Source organism: Crocodylus porosus, unplaced genomic scaffold, assembly GCF_001723895.1.
Source record: "Crocodylus porosus isolate Cpor-Errol unplaced genomic scaffold, CroPor_comp1, whole genome shotgun sequence".
Taxonomy (NCBI): Eukaryota; Metazoa; Chordata; order Crocodylia; family Crocodylidae; genus Crocodylus; species Crocodylus porosus.
In genome coordinates, this window is record NW_017728915.1 from 25,375,691 (window position 1) to 25,394,483 (window position 18,793).

General features: G+C 39.6%; 1 protein-coding gene across 1 annotated transcript in view; it reads right to left on the minus strand.

The window, feature by feature from the left end:
• KIAA0355 (KIAA0355 ortholog) overlaps positions 1-18,793 on the minus strand; it is a 104,228-nt gene that overhangs the window by 17,139 nt on the left and 68,296 nt on the right. The window contains exons 3-10 of the mRNA XM_019535863.1: positions 16,725-16,931; positions 13,385-13,525; positions 13,042-13,137; positions 12,735-12,896; positions 11,945-12,103; positions 5,856-5,953; positions 4,271-4,396; positions 1,336-2,333 (exon numbers count right to left, since the gene is read on the minus strand). Of these exons, the coding sequence (XP_019391408.1) occupies positions 1,336-2,333; positions 4,271-4,396; positions 5,856-5,953; positions 11,945-12,103; positions 12,735-12,896; positions 13,042-13,137; positions 13,385-13,525; positions 16,725-16,931 (1,987 nt within the window). The remainder of the gene's footprint in view (positions 1-1,335; positions 2,334-4,270; positions 4,397-5,855; positions 5,954-11,944; positions 12,104-12,734; positions 12,897-13,041; positions 13,138-13,384; positions 13,526-16,724; positions 16,932-18,793) is intronic.

The following is an 18,793-nucleotide window of genomic DNA, read 5'->3' on the forward strand; positions in this document are numbered from 1 at the left end:
TCCCTGCAGGACCGGACCAGCGCGGAGTAATCTTTTGCTAAGTTAGGTATATCGAAGAATACTGACCATCTTTAGAACAAACCCAGTGGGGCAGGGCTTGTCCTAGGTTATAAAGCTTGCTGAGAGGACAAAGTAGCTATATATAAAGTATAGTATAAAATAAGGGGCTGGTTGTTAGAAAATCTTTATGGTCCTGATGTGCAAACGAAGTGGGAAACAATTAATGGTTTGAAAAGAAGGTTCCTCTGCCATCTCCCTCCAAGCAATTAATAACTGCATAATTTCTGCAACAAGCATGCATATCTGTATCTATATCTATATAATTTTACAGGGAAGCGCCAGATCTAGATATGCATACTTGTGTGTATGTACATGTATGTGTGTATATATATTACAGAAACTATGCAGTTATTAAGTGTAAGTGTGTATATATGTAAGTAAATATACTTACTTACTTACTTACATGCGAGTCACCTTTAACTAGGTTTCAGTGCTTGGTTTTGTCAAATGTAGTTCAGTCACTAGAGTTAATTTACGTTCTCAGATGGTTGCTCTCAGGAGTGGCTACAAATATGATCTTGTTTCCTGTTCAACAGTAATCCCTCTAACTTTACAATTCACTGGTGGTTCATGAGCAGCTGGATTATGGAACTGGCTTGCTTCCCTAGGTTTCCAGGCTTTCCAGTGTAAAGAGGAACTGAGAGGCCCATGCAAGCACCTGGAAATTAAGAGCCACTATAGTTGTCTTTGCAATAAGCCACTATGACAGAACATGGGAGCAGATGTTGGTAATGGAGGACAACTTTTAGGGAGCACGTTACCAACAGGAGAGAAATGGGACAAACAACCAGGCACCATATCTCCACAAGAGCCAAAGGAAAAGTAGAGCTAGGCAGCAGAAAAGCATGGCCAGGGCAGGGAAGCAGCCAACCAGCAGAATATGATGTACAGGGGAAAGAGAAGCAAAACACACAGAGATGTCAGGAAGTTAGGAAGTGCTACAGGGTAGTGTGAAATTAGGAGGGATGGTATCTACATTTCTGAGCAACAAGGTTATCACATTGTATAGGTTTAAGGACCAATTAAACTGAGGCTACAAATAAGGGCTCTACTCCCATGCCCATGACTTCCTGGATGTCTCTTGAACTCTATGACTCAGTTCACCTGCCCCAGAAAAGCAGGCCTGTCTACATTTGTAAATTCTCAATATCTACTGAGAAAAGACACCGGAAGCAGTAGCACTCTGTTATTAAACAGACACATTTAACCACATTCTTAACTTGTTTTTAAAAAGCTCATATAAATAACATGCAATTAAAGGAAAATAGCACACACCTGCAGGGTCAAAAGGCAGAATTTCTCCCAGCATCCCAAAGACTCCATCACTTTGGTCACGGTTTGGCCACGTGTTATTTCTCGGTCCTTGAGGTTTCTGTCCTAACATCTCTGACATCATATTGTCCATATAGGTGCTCACAAGACCCAAGCTGTACAAATCAGAGCTCAAATCCGAAAAGCCGTGATTGTTCCATTGGTTAATATGAGACAATCCAGCCCCAACAGCCTGTGCTGGCTGTTGTGAAGTATTACTTAGCCACTTGCCAGGTACACGCTGTTGCTGTGGTCCAATAGGTTGGAGCAGATGTTGGTAGTACTGCATCTGTTGTTGTTGCTGCTGCTTTTGAGACTGCTGTTGCTGTGACAACCCTTGCTGCGATGGATGCAGAGACGCATGAGACACAGACTGCAGTTGCTGCTGAACAGCTCCTGATTTTTGTTCTGTTGCTGGAGAAGAAGCAACAGAGTTCCTTCTTTTCACCAATGGAGAAGTCTGCTGCGATTTGCCCATATTAAAACGAGACAGGAAGTCTATAACATCCTGCATTTCCTGGTCAGTGGGTAAATTCATACCTTTGTCATCCTTGCTATCATCTGCTTTGAAAAAATGATCATGTCTTTCAACAAGAAATCCATTAACTGTCTGACTACTTGTGCTCTGAGGTGGCTGTAATGTATCTATTGTCCTGGGGAAATTACCAATGTTCAAAATGCTTTGTAACCGTGTGTCCACGTGACTGGGCATTTTCACTTTCTCCTCTGAGTTGCTACCTGTAAAGACATTTTTGGAAGGCGTACTGGGAATAGAATAACTTCCACTGTTACTTGAACTGGCGCAGGAAGTTTTCTTTGTAAACCGTGAAGTCAGTTTTGAAAAAGTCTTTTGCAGGCCTCCTGATGATTTGCTTCCATTTCCTGATGGCATGTCAACTTGATTCGCAAAGTCTGAGATCTCCCGCTGCAATTGGATCTGAATACAAGGCAAAGCTTGTTCCCTGTTGCAAAAAACAAAACCTATTTCAAACCTCTGGGTTAAGTCAGAGCTGTTCGACTGGTGGTACATAGGCTGCTTGCAGCCCACAAGGAGTTACACTACACTCCCCTGAGCTCCCGCCTGGCTAGTGCTCCCTACCATGCTCCAGCTGCAACAATAGCCAGAGTCTCTTGGTTCCACCTCCCTCTTTTGGCTTCTGCTGCCTGCCCCTGCTCCAGGGGCAGGGCAGTGCAACACAGCATAGCTGAGGTCGGTGAAGGTGAGCCATACAGGTACATGGTGCAGAAGGGGACACAGGCACATGGTGTAGCAGTAAAGGGAAGGAGGGCCTGTGCAAGCATACAATGCAGTAGTAGGGCAAGGGCCATTGGCACGGGTGTATCAATATCAAGTACTAGTGAGAGGAGAGTGGATGCCTTGAAGATGAAAAGTGCAGGGTGGGGAGAAGGGGCGGGGATTGGGTTCTGGTGCAGTGGTGGGAGCAGGGACATCCACACATCACATGGCCCAGGGGGCCTGTAGCTTGCCCTGGAACAACCTGTGGAACAACCTGTAGTCACACAGCTCCTGCTGGTGTGGCCTCTGGTGTGTTTGGTCCCTAGCTGCTTAGAAGTGGGAATGCCGTGGGTTATCTATCCTTACATTATATCCCATTATTTCCTAATGTCTACAGCTTCAATCTGTGGTGCACTGGGAACTGAATAACTGGGCTGTTATGGCTAGTGGGTTAAGGTCCACAAAGTTTTCTATGAAAACCTTGACAAGACAAAGTATTTCCTGTTACAATAATGGTGCTGCCTAACTAGCCAATTTAAAAATAAAATAGTCTAGTTGACTTAAAGGCTTTGTATGGCTAGAGTGTCAAAGTCTTTGTGCATTCATATTTCCCCCACTCCTGCCAATATTTTAACAGTGCTCTGAAATCACAGAATCATAGAAAATTAGGGTTGGAAGAGACCTCAGGAGCTCATCTAGTCCAACCCCCTGCTCAAAGGAGGACCACCCCCAACCATATCACCCCAAGCAAAGCTTTGTCTAGCCAGATCTTAAAAACCTCCAAGGATGCAGATTCCAACACCTCTCTGGGTAACTTGTTCCAGTGCTTTACTACCCTCCTAGTGAGAAAGTTTTTCCTAATATCTAACCTAAACTTCTCTTGCTGCAACTTGAGACTATTGCTCCTCAGTGATGGCACATAACAAAAGAACAGTCTAGCTCCATTATCTCTGGAACCACCTTCAGGTAGTTTAAGGCTGTTATTAAGTCCTCCCTCAGTCTTCTCTTCCTCAGACTAAATAAGCCCAACACCCTCCCCCACAAGTCATGTGCCCCAGCCCTCTAAGCATTTTTCTTGTCCTCCTCTGAACTCTCTCTACATTTGTCTTCATTCTTTCTGCAGTGGGGGGCCCCACAACTGGACACAGTACTCCAGAAGTGTCCTCATCAGTGCCAAATACAGGGGAATAATCATTTCCCTCGATCTGCTAGCAACACGTAGTAATGCCGCCCAGTATGCTGTTAGCCTTTTTTGCAACTATTGACTCATATTCATTTTATTGTACACTGTAACCACAAGTCCTTTTCTGCAGAGCTGCTACTTAGCCAATCAATCCCTAGCCTATACCACTACATGCAACTGTTTCACTGCAAATCTCATAGTATATCCAATGACTGTAATAGGCTAGTAGGCACATTTGTTTCTTTACATAAGAAAATGTTATACCAAAGTTTAGAGAATCTACAGCATCTTTTCACTGACCTACAGGCTGCCTATACTGTCCTCATTTTCTAGAGCTATGCACTGCCTCAAGACTAGCACTTATTCTCCATGATGAACAGACGCTATACTAATTTTTGCAGTACCATATTGAATTGCAGTCTTCCAAATAAATCAGGCTTTTTATTATGGATAGAGAAGAGGACAAACAGGAAATTTACCTTCCTTCTTTCCACCTGTTGATGTCAAACACAGCAGTATAGAGCACATCTACCAGTCCCAAAGTCTTTTCTGGATCCAAACTTCTCTGTAATAATGACATTGTGGCTGGATCTTCTTTCAGACACCTACAAACATGGAAAATTCCAAATAATTCCACCATCTTTAAAGGAAAAACAATCTAAAATTTTGATGAACTGGGCAAACAAAATCTAAGGAGATTGTTGTTCATCTTGATAATCCAGTCTGAACTATGCTACGGAGAAAGGCAGCTACCCACTTAATTAAATCCAGAGTCCTTGCACACGTCCTGGAAGCAGGGAAGGATTTTTCCCCCACTTGGAGAAACCAAGCAGCATTCAGAACGTGTACAGAATTGAGCTAATATAAAATCCTAATTAATTTATTTTTCAAAGGGTTTTGAGGAGGAACCATTGCTTTCACCAGGAAGGGAGAAGTAAAAAGTTTTAACTATCATCAGATTTGTCTGGCAAGGAGCCAGAGTGAATAAAGTGACACATTAACATCTGGATTTTGTCAAATATTAGATTAGCATCTCTACAAGACTGAAATGACCAGGCTGTATCAGCATTTGTCAGTAGGGGGAGCTCCCCCAATGATTTTGAGTTACAACTCAAATACTCCACTCTTTTAGACCCCTTTACAAGTAGAACAATGTATACAACAGGCAAATCACAATGCCAGAAATGCCAATTTATGAAATGGAGGAATTAAGGAGTTTGTCTTCTTCTAGGGAAAGGAACCATTGATTCACACCACTTTAGGACATGCCATAATTGTACCAATATGGACAGGTTGCCTCCATTGAAGACTCAGAATCACCAACTCTACTGAATACTGAGAATCATATGCTGCCTTGTCTTCAAGAAGTCCACAATATTGGGAACTTTGGAGAAGGAGGTACCTGAAAATATGTAGTCTTTGCTGGATAACATCTTTACTTAAAATGCACGTCTGTCCTGGCAATCTAGCTGCTAAACAAAAGTAAGAAATCCTTTAGGTCCACAGTCTAACACTACTGTGGGGCCACCAAAAACTTTCAAGAAAGCCTCAGTAAGTCACTCATTTCCAACCAGAATTCTGTTGGACAAGGAGGATTTGTTACTTTTTTCTTCCTGCTGAAAGAGACGGTTACTCTAAAGACCCTCTGAATGAGGGCCTTCCCTCATCTTCCACCCAAGAATGAGGGATCTCTCATGCTGAACCTTCATGAAGCGTCTCCCCTGCTCAGGTACAGTGACTTAGCAGTTAATGCACTGAAGGTCTTTTGTAGAGGGGGGTATTTTTCCCTCTTCATCTGTTTAATTTTTTACATCTATTCTTTTTTCAAACCTCTTCAGTTTTCTAGCTGACAGATTTGCCTCCCTTCATTGTCTCCAAAATACAGGGTAAATGCAAAAAACTTCTAGATGCAGCTATAGGTCAGTCTTACAGCAAGAGCAACATCTATCCTTTGATCAAGAAGCCTACAGAGATGTTACACCTGAACATCATCAAATCTCTATATAAAAACATAAATCAAGTTTAAATTATGCCACATTATCAAAGTACAAGATATTTATTTACCACGTTGATGGAACTTGCACAACAATTCTGGATCCTTCTAAACTAATCTGAGGAGCATATGCTTCTTTATTTTCAATCTGCGCTGTATCCACAACCACCTAACAAATGAAGTGAAAATATTTAGATACTTAAAAAACAGGTTTTAGTTATTTTTACTCCCTGAATTTAGGGTTTAAAATCCCAACCTCTACTATGTTACAGATTCAAATTATAATGAAAATCAGTAAAACATACAAAACAACTAAATAACTTCAACATATAAAAAGTGGACAAGATATATGTAGATTAAAAATATAAATATCCTTAATTCTATCCATAACCATACATTGTACTCCTGCATCACCACCTTTGGTATCTGCTGTTATACAAACACTCCAGTAACTATCAGCGGTGCTACCCGAGAGGTCTGGAAGCATGAATATTAATTCTTGAAAGCTATAATTTTTATATTGTCATAAGCATCTACTTGATAAATTTGTTGGAAACAAATAAATGGTTCTTCAAAACAAAGACAAAGCTTCACGCGAGACAGATTAAAGGTATTTTAGTTGAACTCTACCACAACTTTTCAATTCTACAGTATTCTGGAGTTTTAGGAGGTATATCCACATTTCCTTCCTCTGCCAACTTCAAAGCATGTCATCATTATTAGGTTGTTTTACTTAAATGAGGGAGGGGACCTGCCCATTTTCAGAGTTCTCATCCTCATCTGACAAAAGGTTTCTGAAGCTGGAGGCTTTGGAAATTACCGTTCTGATCTTTTTAGGGAAACGAAAAGGGAATGGGCTTCCACTTCATATAAGCCTCGTTACCAGTGATACTGTGAGAAGGTTCCACATTTAATTCAAGGTTTCATTTGAAATCTAATCTAAATGGGTAGTCCATCTTGGTCATTTCTACAATTCTGCTATTTAGGTCATGCTGACCCACAGCTTTTGACAGTCACCATCAGTTCTTGCTTCAGTGATTAACAGATTAGCTATATCATTTAACCTTGAAATGGCATAGTCCTTGAGGGCAAACAAGCCTTAAGAGATATAACTGGCATGTCTGCAGTCACCATCCACTGGTTCTGTTTCTGTCTCATAGGCAGGAATCAACTCGTGGTGATGGACAAATGTGTCACATGAAGAATTTGAAATAGAGGGGCCCGAAGTCTATTCTCTCTTCTGTCAAACTCATTTAAATCACAGAAAGGAAAGCAGTGCTGCCATTACCCAACTCTAGGGGTTTCTTCAGAGAGCTGATGACTTTCCTTTGGTTGTCCCTGGATATGTACCCAAGCCCATTCCCTCCTGTTTGTGACCAGTATCTGAGCACACCATTACAGAAGACAATTTTGACTGTTGTCTGTACTGCACTGTACATGCTTTTTCATCCGCGCTAAAGTAATGTCATTTTACTGTTTTGTTCTGGTTTTATTGCAAGTTTAGGAAACTTTGATTTTATTCAGGCAGTTGATGATCTTAGTAGCACCTTTACTATGAGTTTAATAGAGTAAGAAGGGAAAGATTTCTTCCCAGTATTCATGGGCAGAAGCTATATGCAACTTAGATGTTTAATTCAGAATCAAAGTCTTGCTCAAGCCCAAATTAACTTTTTAACGCAATTACTCCACATTTGGACAGGGTTCCAACATCCAGGGTTTAGAAAGTCCCAGGGGCTCCTCTGGGAGTGCCATGTTAACAGTAGGAAGAACAGCAAGCACAGAACTACCCTAACTATAGCTTCATTTGAAACTATACCCATTTAAGAATGTCACAGTAACTATTTTTCCTGAATTAAACTGCAAACAAACCAGAAGACACCTTCAATCTGTGGTACTGATGTCTAAAGAAAGAGGTGTCATTTGATATGCTCCTTATTAACATCACCGTGTATGATAATATAAACATAAATGAAGACGATAAATGAACTTCAGCATTATTGCAGGAATTAGCAGCAGGACTAAAATAAATGCTTGTGTCAGGGACAGAAGGTCACACGAAGACACAAAAATATCAGCCCACTCCATGTGTACAAATAAACACAGTGGGTGTTCTTCAAGATAAGTTGTGATCTATATCTCAGTACTCCCAAAATAAACACTCACATTTTAACAACTAATGAAATAAAGCTAACTATCCAGGCTTCCTATACAAATACACTAGATTCATGGTTGCCTTGTGTTATTGAAGCAACACAAGACACGTGGAGTGTTCTGGTATATCTTCAAGGAGTCCTTACTTATCGAACCATGAGACACTGAATTCAGCACAGTGCAGCAGGACAAATCCTGAACTTTCTTGCTTTTGCTAGTGGAAGTCATAAACATGTTAAGTAGCTTTTACAAGGGTCAAGTATGATTTTAGAAGTATTGAGCAGTTGTAATTTCAGCTGACTTAACCTGATTTTATATTTTTTACATCAGCAAGCTAAGACAAGTTATTTAGTGGTCTCTTATTAAAGACTTTGAGGATATGAAAAAGTTAAGTCACACCTAACTTTACTTTCTAATCTTGTTTCTGATAAGGTTCTTCTTAAAATATCCCACAGATTTCATAGACATTAGGGCTGGAAAGGACTTTGGAAGATGGAGTCTAGTCACCTGCCCCCGGGGCAGGAAGTCAGCTGGGGTCACAGGATCCCAGCAAGATAAACATCCGATTGACTTAAGGAATCCAGAGTAGGTGCTTGCGCCACCTCCGGCAGCAGTCTGTTCCAAGCCTTGGGGTTTCGGACTGTAAAGAAGTTCTTCCTTATGTCCAGCCTGAAACAATCTTGGAGAAGTTTGTGATCATGTGACCTTGTCATTTCATGGGGCACTCTGGTGAACAGGCGTTCCCCCAGATCCTGATGTATACCCCTTATATACATATAGGCAGCCCCCATGAGCCTGCGTTTTTCCAGGCTGAAGAGTCCTGTAGCTCTCAGCCTCTCAGCATAAGGCCTGTTTTTCTGCCCTCTGATCATGGATATGGCTCTCCTCTGGACTCTCTCAAACCTCTCCACATATCTGACAAAAATGTGCACAGCACAGGGCAAAGAAAATTTCCATGAAACTGTCCTATAATATTTAATTTGGGAAAATGACAAATTAAACCTATGAATTTCAACTAATGCAGAAAACTCCTGCATTTCTAAAAACAGTAGAACAAAGGGTGCATTATATCTACTTATGATTCACATTTATCCAAGTTCTGGGCAAAATAAATTCAAAATACAGCCAGTACACATTTCTCACACCCTGTCTGCTGGGATAATTAGAAATCGGCTTCCTGTTCATCACACATCTATTGTTCTTGTTTTACAGGTGTTTCCTCCCTCATCCCCACCCAGAGTATGCTCTAGAAAAGGAATATAATTTGTCATCATTACACAATGTTATGCAAGTGTATCTTCACCTTGCAGAATTCCTTATACAGAATTTCTTAAAAAGGCGTGCATAGATGTTCACAAACATGAAAGTGGCAAATTTTGGTTCTGATGAGATTACAGTGCAATTTAGCCAAAAAACAAAAGGATCACAAACCAAGCTACAAGATAGTATGCAAAGATGACCATACATCTTTCAAGAGTGAAAGATCGTAAGTTATGTTCATTGTTACTTATGCATCTTGTTAATGCCACTTTGAAGATAAATAGCTTCCACTTTTACATCATTGATGTAGGCAGTAAATTGAGTTATTCATGTTCCTAAAACTGGTAATTTCATTTTGGCTCCAACTATAATGAAAGGAGGCCCTTACCAGCAGCTCTCCCTGCTGCCAGCATGGAGCCCTCATGTTAGAAACAGCAAATGCTAGTGTGGCTGTTCCTTCCTTAGGTCCAATTTCTTATACCTTACTGCTTTTATTCCAATTTTTTCCACCAAATACTCCAGCAGGTATACAAACCACTTCACCTAACCCCTGTGGAGACCAACCCTATCCTTATTCCAACTTCTCTTGCATTTAATGTTTTTCAAGTAATTTCTCTTACAAAGGCACCTAACAGAGACTTTAACCATTCACTCCTCTCATTATCCTGTCACCAAAAACTCCCTTCCTGTGCCACAGAACTTGTTGGCTAGCCTTTCCTATCAACAACCCCTGTATCGTGGTGAGGACCAGGACTGACAGTAGTTACTACTGCATAGTTAACATGGCTATTGTTGCCATGTTAGCAGGGAGGAAAGCAGAACTGCAAAGTGTAGTTACTTTCATTTTAACATTGCTTCTGTGGCAAGTCAGACTTACTATTATATTCTCCTGCATTAAAAACATGTGCAAAACCACCTTTGTCTGCACATCTAACAGTCAAAGAAACTAAGCCATCTAGTAGGGTACTTAAGATCAAAGTGATACTCAGATACAAGAGAGTGACAAATGCTTATGATTGCACTAAAAATGATCAACAAATGCAATACCAGAAGAAATAAACTAAGACTGGAGGGAATTCATGGTAACTTACTAATCAGCTAGACCTACTTGAACAAAGGCACTAAGGGCATTTTTACATGTGTTCCTGACGTGGAGCCAGTTGCTTTTAATTAGCAAGTCACGCTAATTAAAAACACCCATGTGTCACATGCATCAGCTGGGGCAGTATGTCCCTGCACTGAGAAAATGGCAGTGGGACATTTTGAACTAAAGCCCAAATGTGTTTTATTTCAAAATGTACCACCGCCATTTTCTCAGCGCAGAGACGTGCTGCCCCACTGATACACATGACACGCAAAGCTGCCAGAGCGCATCAATTTCCGTCCTCCAGCAGACTTGATTGAGTCTGTTCCAATTTCCAGCATGCTGAAGCACGCTCCTCTCCTGTGTATAAGTGCCCTAGCTGACTTTTTTGATACACTGCAATATGCATCTTTTTCAGAGACTAAAAAACCCTGCCAAATCTTGATTACTTACGCTCACACTGCAAACAGTAAAATCATTGACAACAGATGATCCAATAACAGTTAGACCAACTTAGTGCTGGCTTAAAAACAACTTGATTAAAACTCTTATGTACAATGACATAGCTCCAGAAGCGCACACGTTTACTTCCTATTGCATTGCTGGTAAAGGAAGGCTGCTCCCATTTTATTAATGAACTAGACTATAAGTTCACAATAGTCTAAAAGAAATATTACTCCCGAGTAAATAGGAGCATATTTTGTTAAATAGAAAGGCTGCAGTGATTAGTTATGTTACCATAGAGGCATATTCACTTAAGAAGAAACAAGTAGTTTAAAACAAGTACTTTTATATGCTGTTTGGAAATCAAGGCAAAATAAATGCATCTTTTAAAAGTGAAGATTTACCTGTCATATAACCACTGTAGTCTCAGTTAGATATGCTATTTTACTGCTACTTAAAAGAACTGACTTTAGATGACTATCAACCAGAAAATCCAGCTCCCATTCAAGTATGCATAAAGGGTAGCAAATTCAAAGCTGTCAATTTTGAAATGTAGTTCTGCTATCGTTAGCAGTATTTTTCAGTCTTCCAATTTTATTATTACGTAAATGTTTCTTATCGGCATCATACTGTACAGACTGAAACTTCTGATTTAGTTTTAAAGCTTGTAGTGTTTTCCTTCACATAAGCAACTGGCCACAGTGTTCAAAATATACTGCATTACACTGTATCTTCCCTTTGAGTTTTCAATCACAATTAGTAATTCTGAATCTATGATCTTCAAGGAGCCATGTTGCTCATTAGCAAAACCAAATTCTCGGCAACAATGGAAATGGCAGAGCTCAAAGAAACTGCAACCCAACTTCCAAAATATTTTAATATCTGGAAGAAAGTTAGTATGGCTTTTATAAGAGGCCGGATAGTGAAACTACTAGCCAAGTTAGCAAAACTACAACGTTATAATACGCAGTGTATATGGTGCTGTACACTTATTTTATGACTATGAACTCTAGAGCTGAGAACAATAGCTCCACACCTACAAACAGCAGAAAAGCCTCAACTCTATCTCCTGTGGGGCCTTAGGATGCTCATCACCCTGCACACCAGTACAAATGATTTCAGTTTTCCTCCAACAGAAGAAGAGGTATTCTGGTCCAAAAGTAGTTTTTTAAAATAATCCTTTTATTGCTTATCTATCCTCCACCAGCCATAGTCACTTACCAGTCCAGCTTGGCCAAATAATAGCTGCACAGCAGTTTTGCAGGCTCCCCGCCAAGTAGAAGGGCAAACCTGATTTAGTACTTCAGTAACAGGAGAGTCATCATGAGGTGTAAGTCCGTTATGGCAACCAGCCTCTTTAATCAGTTGAAGCATTGTATGCTGCAAGTCACAAAAACCAGTTACATGCATTACTCAAAACAGGCTAATATACATATATTTTACAATATATGTAAAAATGTTTAGGGTACAAAAAAGTCATATTTAACATACAAGAGATTTCCCAGCCTTAATTATTGCACTTGCCACCTGTAAACAATTTGTATAAACAAATGGAAAAGCTGAAATAATCAAAACAAAATTATCTTCTACCACCACAAAGCGCTCACCAGTTTCTGCCCACGGGAAATGGTTTAATCAACATATTAAGAAGAATACTGCACAGCAACCACTGAACTAAAATATAATAATTCAAATGCAATTAATTTTAATTCTTCCAGGAGGAGGAAATTCGCTTACTTGGGGAGTGGGGGGAGAAAGAAAACACTGACAAAAGCCTGACAGCTCACCTGTGAATGGCACTCTATACTCTACTAAGTTGACTCTTGTATCACTTCTAAAAGTCCATTTTGAATTCTTTTGGTACAAATTGTTTATAAAAATATATTAACATGAGCCTTGCTATACTCCTCTGAAAAATGTGCATTTTTAAACACAAGTGTTATGTCAAACTTCTCTATTTACTTGATTCTTAATTAAAAATTTAAAAGATGGTTTGACTTTGAGCCATTACCGTTTTCAGCTTCAGGTTCTCTGCTGCAGACTCATTAAAGGATATGCCTTTCAGAAAGTGGGATCCTATCTGAACAGGTACAGTTGGGAGTTCACACTGAATTGGCTGAGGTGGGGTTTGTCTCCTTCCTGTTTGCTGTGCTTCAGCTTCACTACAACAGCCCTTGAAGACAAAATGGAGATCAAGGAATAAAAAAGGACAGTAAATAAAGAGAGTAGAGAGTAAAAGAGTAAATAAAAGTTTTATAAAAAAGCATCATTCTTTACCATTCATTTTTAAATAGGGAAGGGAAAGATATGGAACTTACCTGCAAACTTGCTTCAATAGCTTTTGGATTTAAGTGAAAGCCAGCCTTCATTGCATATTCACAATGGCCTAAACTCTCCAAAGCAATTTTGTAAGCCTGATGTTAAAAAGATTTAAAGATGCAAGTCAGCCAATAATCAATGATGCAAAAGCATACTTATGAATTTACACAACCATGTTACATACACTGTGGGATCTTCTATAGAATCTTAAAATTTTACAAGATTCTCATAAGACTACAGAAGTCCCCAGTATTTTTCCAGCTGACTGCACTCCATGTTTCATCCCCCAATCTGACTGGAATAGACATATGCAAAAAATATTAAAGCATCAAAGAAATGAACCTGCAAAGCACTGTCAATTTTCATGTTCAGTTCTTTCAGTTGCTGTTCAGGGATTGCCACACTTTGTGAGCAGAAGAGCTGCTGAACCTCAATTCCAGCCAAACACCCATCACCGCCTCTCTCTCGCAGCCGAGATGTGGCCTTTAACATAAGACACAAACAGAAATACTCAAATAATTTTGGTCCAACATGATGATGGATCTAGTACACATGTAACTGAAATAAAAAAGTGAAAAGAACCTGGAACAGAATAATTGGTGCAAATATTTAAACCTTTTTGTTACTCTAAAAGAAAATATCACACTTCATATAACATACATGTGTATACCTCAGATAGTGAAAAAGTGACTGCTAGCAGCACAAGTCAATGCTTTTTCACATCTCAATTTCTCAATACTTTAGTGGATTAAGAATCCTGCTATCTAGGCCACAGTGCGTTGGTTATTACTGAATGGGAGTAAGAGTGGGGGAGGGGGAGGCTGAGTGCGTAGGTCACCTTTACATGTTTCAAGGTGGGGGGCACTTTAATTAAAGTGGCTCTGAAAGCTGCTCTAATTAAAGCGCCCTCAGCATCTTGTGCATCTGCAACCCCGCGTTTCAAAATGGTAACAGGGGTGCCTTAACTAAACCTCACTGAACAGGCTTTAGTTAAGGTGCCCGTTACCATTTTGAAGTGCAGGGATGCCAATACATGATACGCAAAGGCTGTGGAGCATGCTAATTAGCGTGCTCCAGCAGACTCTGTTCGAGTCTGCTCTGATGCTCTATAATTACAGTGTGTTGAAGCAGTGTCCCCGCACATCTACAGGCACCCATAATTTCAATTGGAAGGATGGCTGTGCTCTCGCTGCACAACCAGGACTAATCTCACCAGCCCATATACATGGATATATACACAGAAAAGACACCATGTATGATTGAGGGAGATTATCAGGGCAGAACTTGGAAAAATCCATACAAAAATGCAAGGCCATCCTAGCTGAATAAGAGTTACTTAGTAAATTTTTTGTCAAAGAACATTATAAATTCAAATATCCCTTTCTTTAAGTTTCTGAAGTGTACCCCCTGCAATACTAAACATACTATACAGTGCCAATTTCTTAAAAGTTCATGGGAGGAGTCTTGTCTGAAGTAAGTTGTCCTAGGTGACAAAACCATGACTTATGAGAGCTGCGAGTTAGTTTTGTTTTGTGTTGTTTTTAATAGACGCCTTGGCCATGACAAATATGCAGCCCAAACAACGTAACAGAAGGAGTGCCGCATACTCCAAATTCAATTCTTGGTTATTTAAAGAGCTTAGATGCTCACAGAATACCTTAAAGCCTTGCAATTACTGAGACAGGTGATTTAAGATAGAAATAGATTAAATTATTTTGCTGTAGCTATGTAACAGGAGAGAACTTATGTTCTCTTATTTTCTACTTCTGTATACTCAACAGACTTAATTTTCCTTATATACGAATCTGCACTCACAAACAGTTATACGTTTTTTTCAAAGAAATGGCTTAAGTGGGTCAAGATGCCAAAATACATACCTAACTTTAACCGTATTAATTGTGCCATTAAAGACCTATCTATCCAAAGAAAAATTTCTATGTAGCAACTTCCTAGAAACTAAGAGCTTTACAGATTGAACTTCATGAAGTATAAGATTAATTTATGCTCAACACAGACAAAACTTCTTGTCAGAACGTCAGTGTTTAACATAATTTTTAAAACTGACAAAACTACAGCATAAAATTTAACAATACTCCAAAAATATAGGTAGGAACTTAAATTCCTGCTTTACTCCAATGAAAGATAAAGTCAACTGAAGTAGGAATTGCAAGTCCTTGCTCTAGATTCACGGTTCCACAGGAAACATGTTTGTTGTCCTATACCTTGCAGATTTTACTTGATAAATGGAAATCCTGACAGGATTTCCAGTCAGGATGACTAACATGTCTGTGTGGGCTGCTAAATTCGACTTCAAAAGCACATATACACACATTACTTTAATTTTAAGGAAGCTACATATTCAGAGTCTCAGTCATTTTTGATCTAAAGAGCTATTTATACATTTGAAATAACCTCCAGGAAGAAGAACAAACAATGCAGGTATATTAAGGCTTGTTAAACTATCCTCCCTTGAATGTATTTTTCCTTGCAGAGATGATATAGATTTTATAGAGCGTACATGTTTTTAAGGTATAAATCTACAGATAAGTAATATGCTTAGCCTCTGAGAGTCTGTAATTCAAACAATATTGAGTATTGCAGCTTTTCGACAAGAACTGTCATGACCAAAAACTAAGATACAAAACAATATGTTGACTCTACATACTGTATCTCCTTAAATAATTTCTCTGAACACTTAAAAAATAAACAGATTAAGAACTACGTCTTCCCTAACTAAAACATTATAGCAATTTCTCTCTCTTTTTTTTCCCGTTTTCTTTGTCCATCTTTGTATACAGTTAATTCCTCTGCTTCATTACAGACTATTTCCCTTGTTTGTGGATGTCTTTCATGCAGCCATACTAAAGAGAAGAGACATCTTTAAATACCATATTTTCCACATACAACTTGCACCTTTCCCCTAAAATCAGCCCTCTCCAAAATTGGGGTCCATGTTTTAAATAGAAAAGCTGTTTTCTTCACTGGATAAGAAACCAACCTATAGACATTGTGCATGCCGTGCAGTTGCCAAGATGACAACTTGTCCTGTGTTAACTCTCTTGCAGCCACAGCTATTGACTGAGCGCAGTAGCTTTTGCCGAAAGCACAAGTGAGCTGCTGGTATTTTCCTGATAGGGCTTGGGATGGGGGAACACCACTTATTTACAAGAATTTATATAAAAAATTACTTACTGTAAAGAACTAACAGTTTCAAGGCCCTGGACCCTAACTTTATGTGACAGAGCCCCCATGATGCATGACATCCCAGGAGATGGTCTGGATGAAGCGGCTAGCACTAGGAATTTTCTGGGCCCACACTTCCTGGACAGTCTGTTCCTACGAGGACCAAAGTGACATTCTGCCATGACTCTGGAACCATCTCCTCCCCCCACCCCCTTTACATATCCTGACTTCCAAAAATAAAGGGGCATGTTTTATTTGGGGTATGTTGTATTCAAGAAAATATGGTAAGAATATGCAGTTGAAACACCACAAAAAGCAGCTCAAGTTTAGGCAACTGTACCAAAACTGGTTTTAATTTTTTAATATGGCTGGCTGTCATGTTTAGTGTTCCATCAAAATAAATATTAAGAAAGTTTTTCCTTATTAGGTCAACTAATCCCAAAGTTGCACGTTACTAATATGAAGTTGAAGCAGCATCACTAATGAAAGATGCCCATACCTCTGCTGCTCCTCTCCATGATCGTACTGCATCCTCTAGCTCAGTTGTAGGGCTCAAATTGGAGGTCCCAGCCCCACTCGCATTCTTTCTTTCTTGGGAAACAGCTTCAGCAAAACAAGAGTGTGCTACTGGCTGGACCTTCTGCAAGGCTTGGGACAAGAACTGGAAGTGAACCTGCATCACTGTCAAGAAACATCGACCAAGAACCTGGAGAAAAAAAAACAAACCTCGCAGTGAGTTTGGGTCAATGTCTGTGCATCTTTTTTTCAAAAGCAAGCCCTGAGGTGAGTTAAATGAGAGAGTTTCTTAACAACTTAGCTGGATCAATGAGAATCAATTTATAATGCTTCACAAATCAAGCAATATTTAGCTAGGTATTTAAAATAATGTTAAATGTCACTACAGAATTTTTAATTTTTTTTTTAAATGTATTAGGACACATTACAAAAGAAAATGCAGCTTTTTCTTTTTGGGAGGGGTCAGATTTCTGCTCAATATGGATGAACTGTCCTGAATTAAATCTTCACATTATGGTTGTTTCAAGAATGAAAATCTAAGCTGACTGATATGCTAAGCCATATCAAGTGTAAAAATCAACATACATACAATGTGATAAAATGTGTTGTAGCTTCACACAAAAAATGGGACTATTTTACACTTAAACCAGTACAGCCAGTCACTAATTAGTGAGTGTACACTAAGTTCACGGCAATATTAAGAAGTTCAACAAGTTTACATCATCCAAGCAGAACGTTAAATCAGCAATAAACATCAAAACCTTTTGACATTTGAGAGAGTGAATATTATTCGTTTGCCCGAGTAATCTTGAATGCTCAGGAACAGATACACCTAGAGAACCTGCAGAGACTTGCATCTCAGTCTCTTGCATCATCATCTGTTATGAGGCCTTAGTTGACAAACATTTTAACTCTAAAATATTTCACAAAAATGACTCGTGTAATATTTACTGTTTGGACAGCAGCTGGGAGAAGAAAAAGCAAGAGAATGACTGCTAAAAAGCAAAGCCAAGCACTTGCTCCCTACTTCCAAACCCCCACAAACCCCAAACAAATGGGCTGAGGGGCTTGTCTCTATACTGCTTACCCCCTGCAAATACAAGTAGTAAAAGATGCAAACTTAGACCTACTACAAAAGGCTGTCTCTTGCCTTTGTGAATCTCTACTGCAATCAGTCTACTTTTGACCCTTCATTCTTCCCAACACAGTAGCTAATAAATATGCACAGCATTAGCACGAGGAGGCCACATCAACATGAGACACTGACTGTACATTAGCTTGTTACTACTGAGCTGTAGTGTCACATGGCAGGAAACGTGACGCTACTGCACAGTAGTAACAAGCTGCGCAGTAGCATTGTCGAATGTTTTTAGGGGATGCTGACTGCGCAGTAGCTTGTTACTACTGCACAGTCAGCATCCCCTAAAAGGCATTCAATGATGCTAATGCGCAGTAAGTTCGGTTACTGCACAGTCACTTAGTACTTGTTTATACAATGACCGCACAGTCAGCGTCTCATGTAGACATGGCTGGATAGAATAAAAATCAGGATCACATACTTCTAACAGTTTTTGCTCTGCCCCTGCTATCAGAACTGTGGTACCAAAGGGGAACTTGGAGAAGATGGGGAAAGGAAGAAGAAAAGAGTATGCCAAATTGGCTTACAAAAGTACACAGGCTTGCAAGGCATTATGGCAACAAATATTTTAAAAGATACTGTGGAAACATCTGAATAGGCTTCAGATAGCATGGACCAGTGAATAATGCACTCGACTAGGATTCAGAAGGTTTAAGAGTTCTGTTCTCTACTCTGCCCTTGACTGACAACAAGACCTGTGGACCAGTCATGTTCCCTCCACACCGTTTCTACTGAGACTGTCTCTTGTTCAGGGAAGGGACTGTCCCTATTGTATCTGTACCCAGTGCTGAAGACAAAAGAGCGCCAGCCTCACGTGAGGTTTCAAGATGTTACAGGAATATAAATAATTAAAAAAAAAAATTTAATTTGAAATACAAGATAAAGTTAAAATGTAAACTATTACCTTTTTGTGT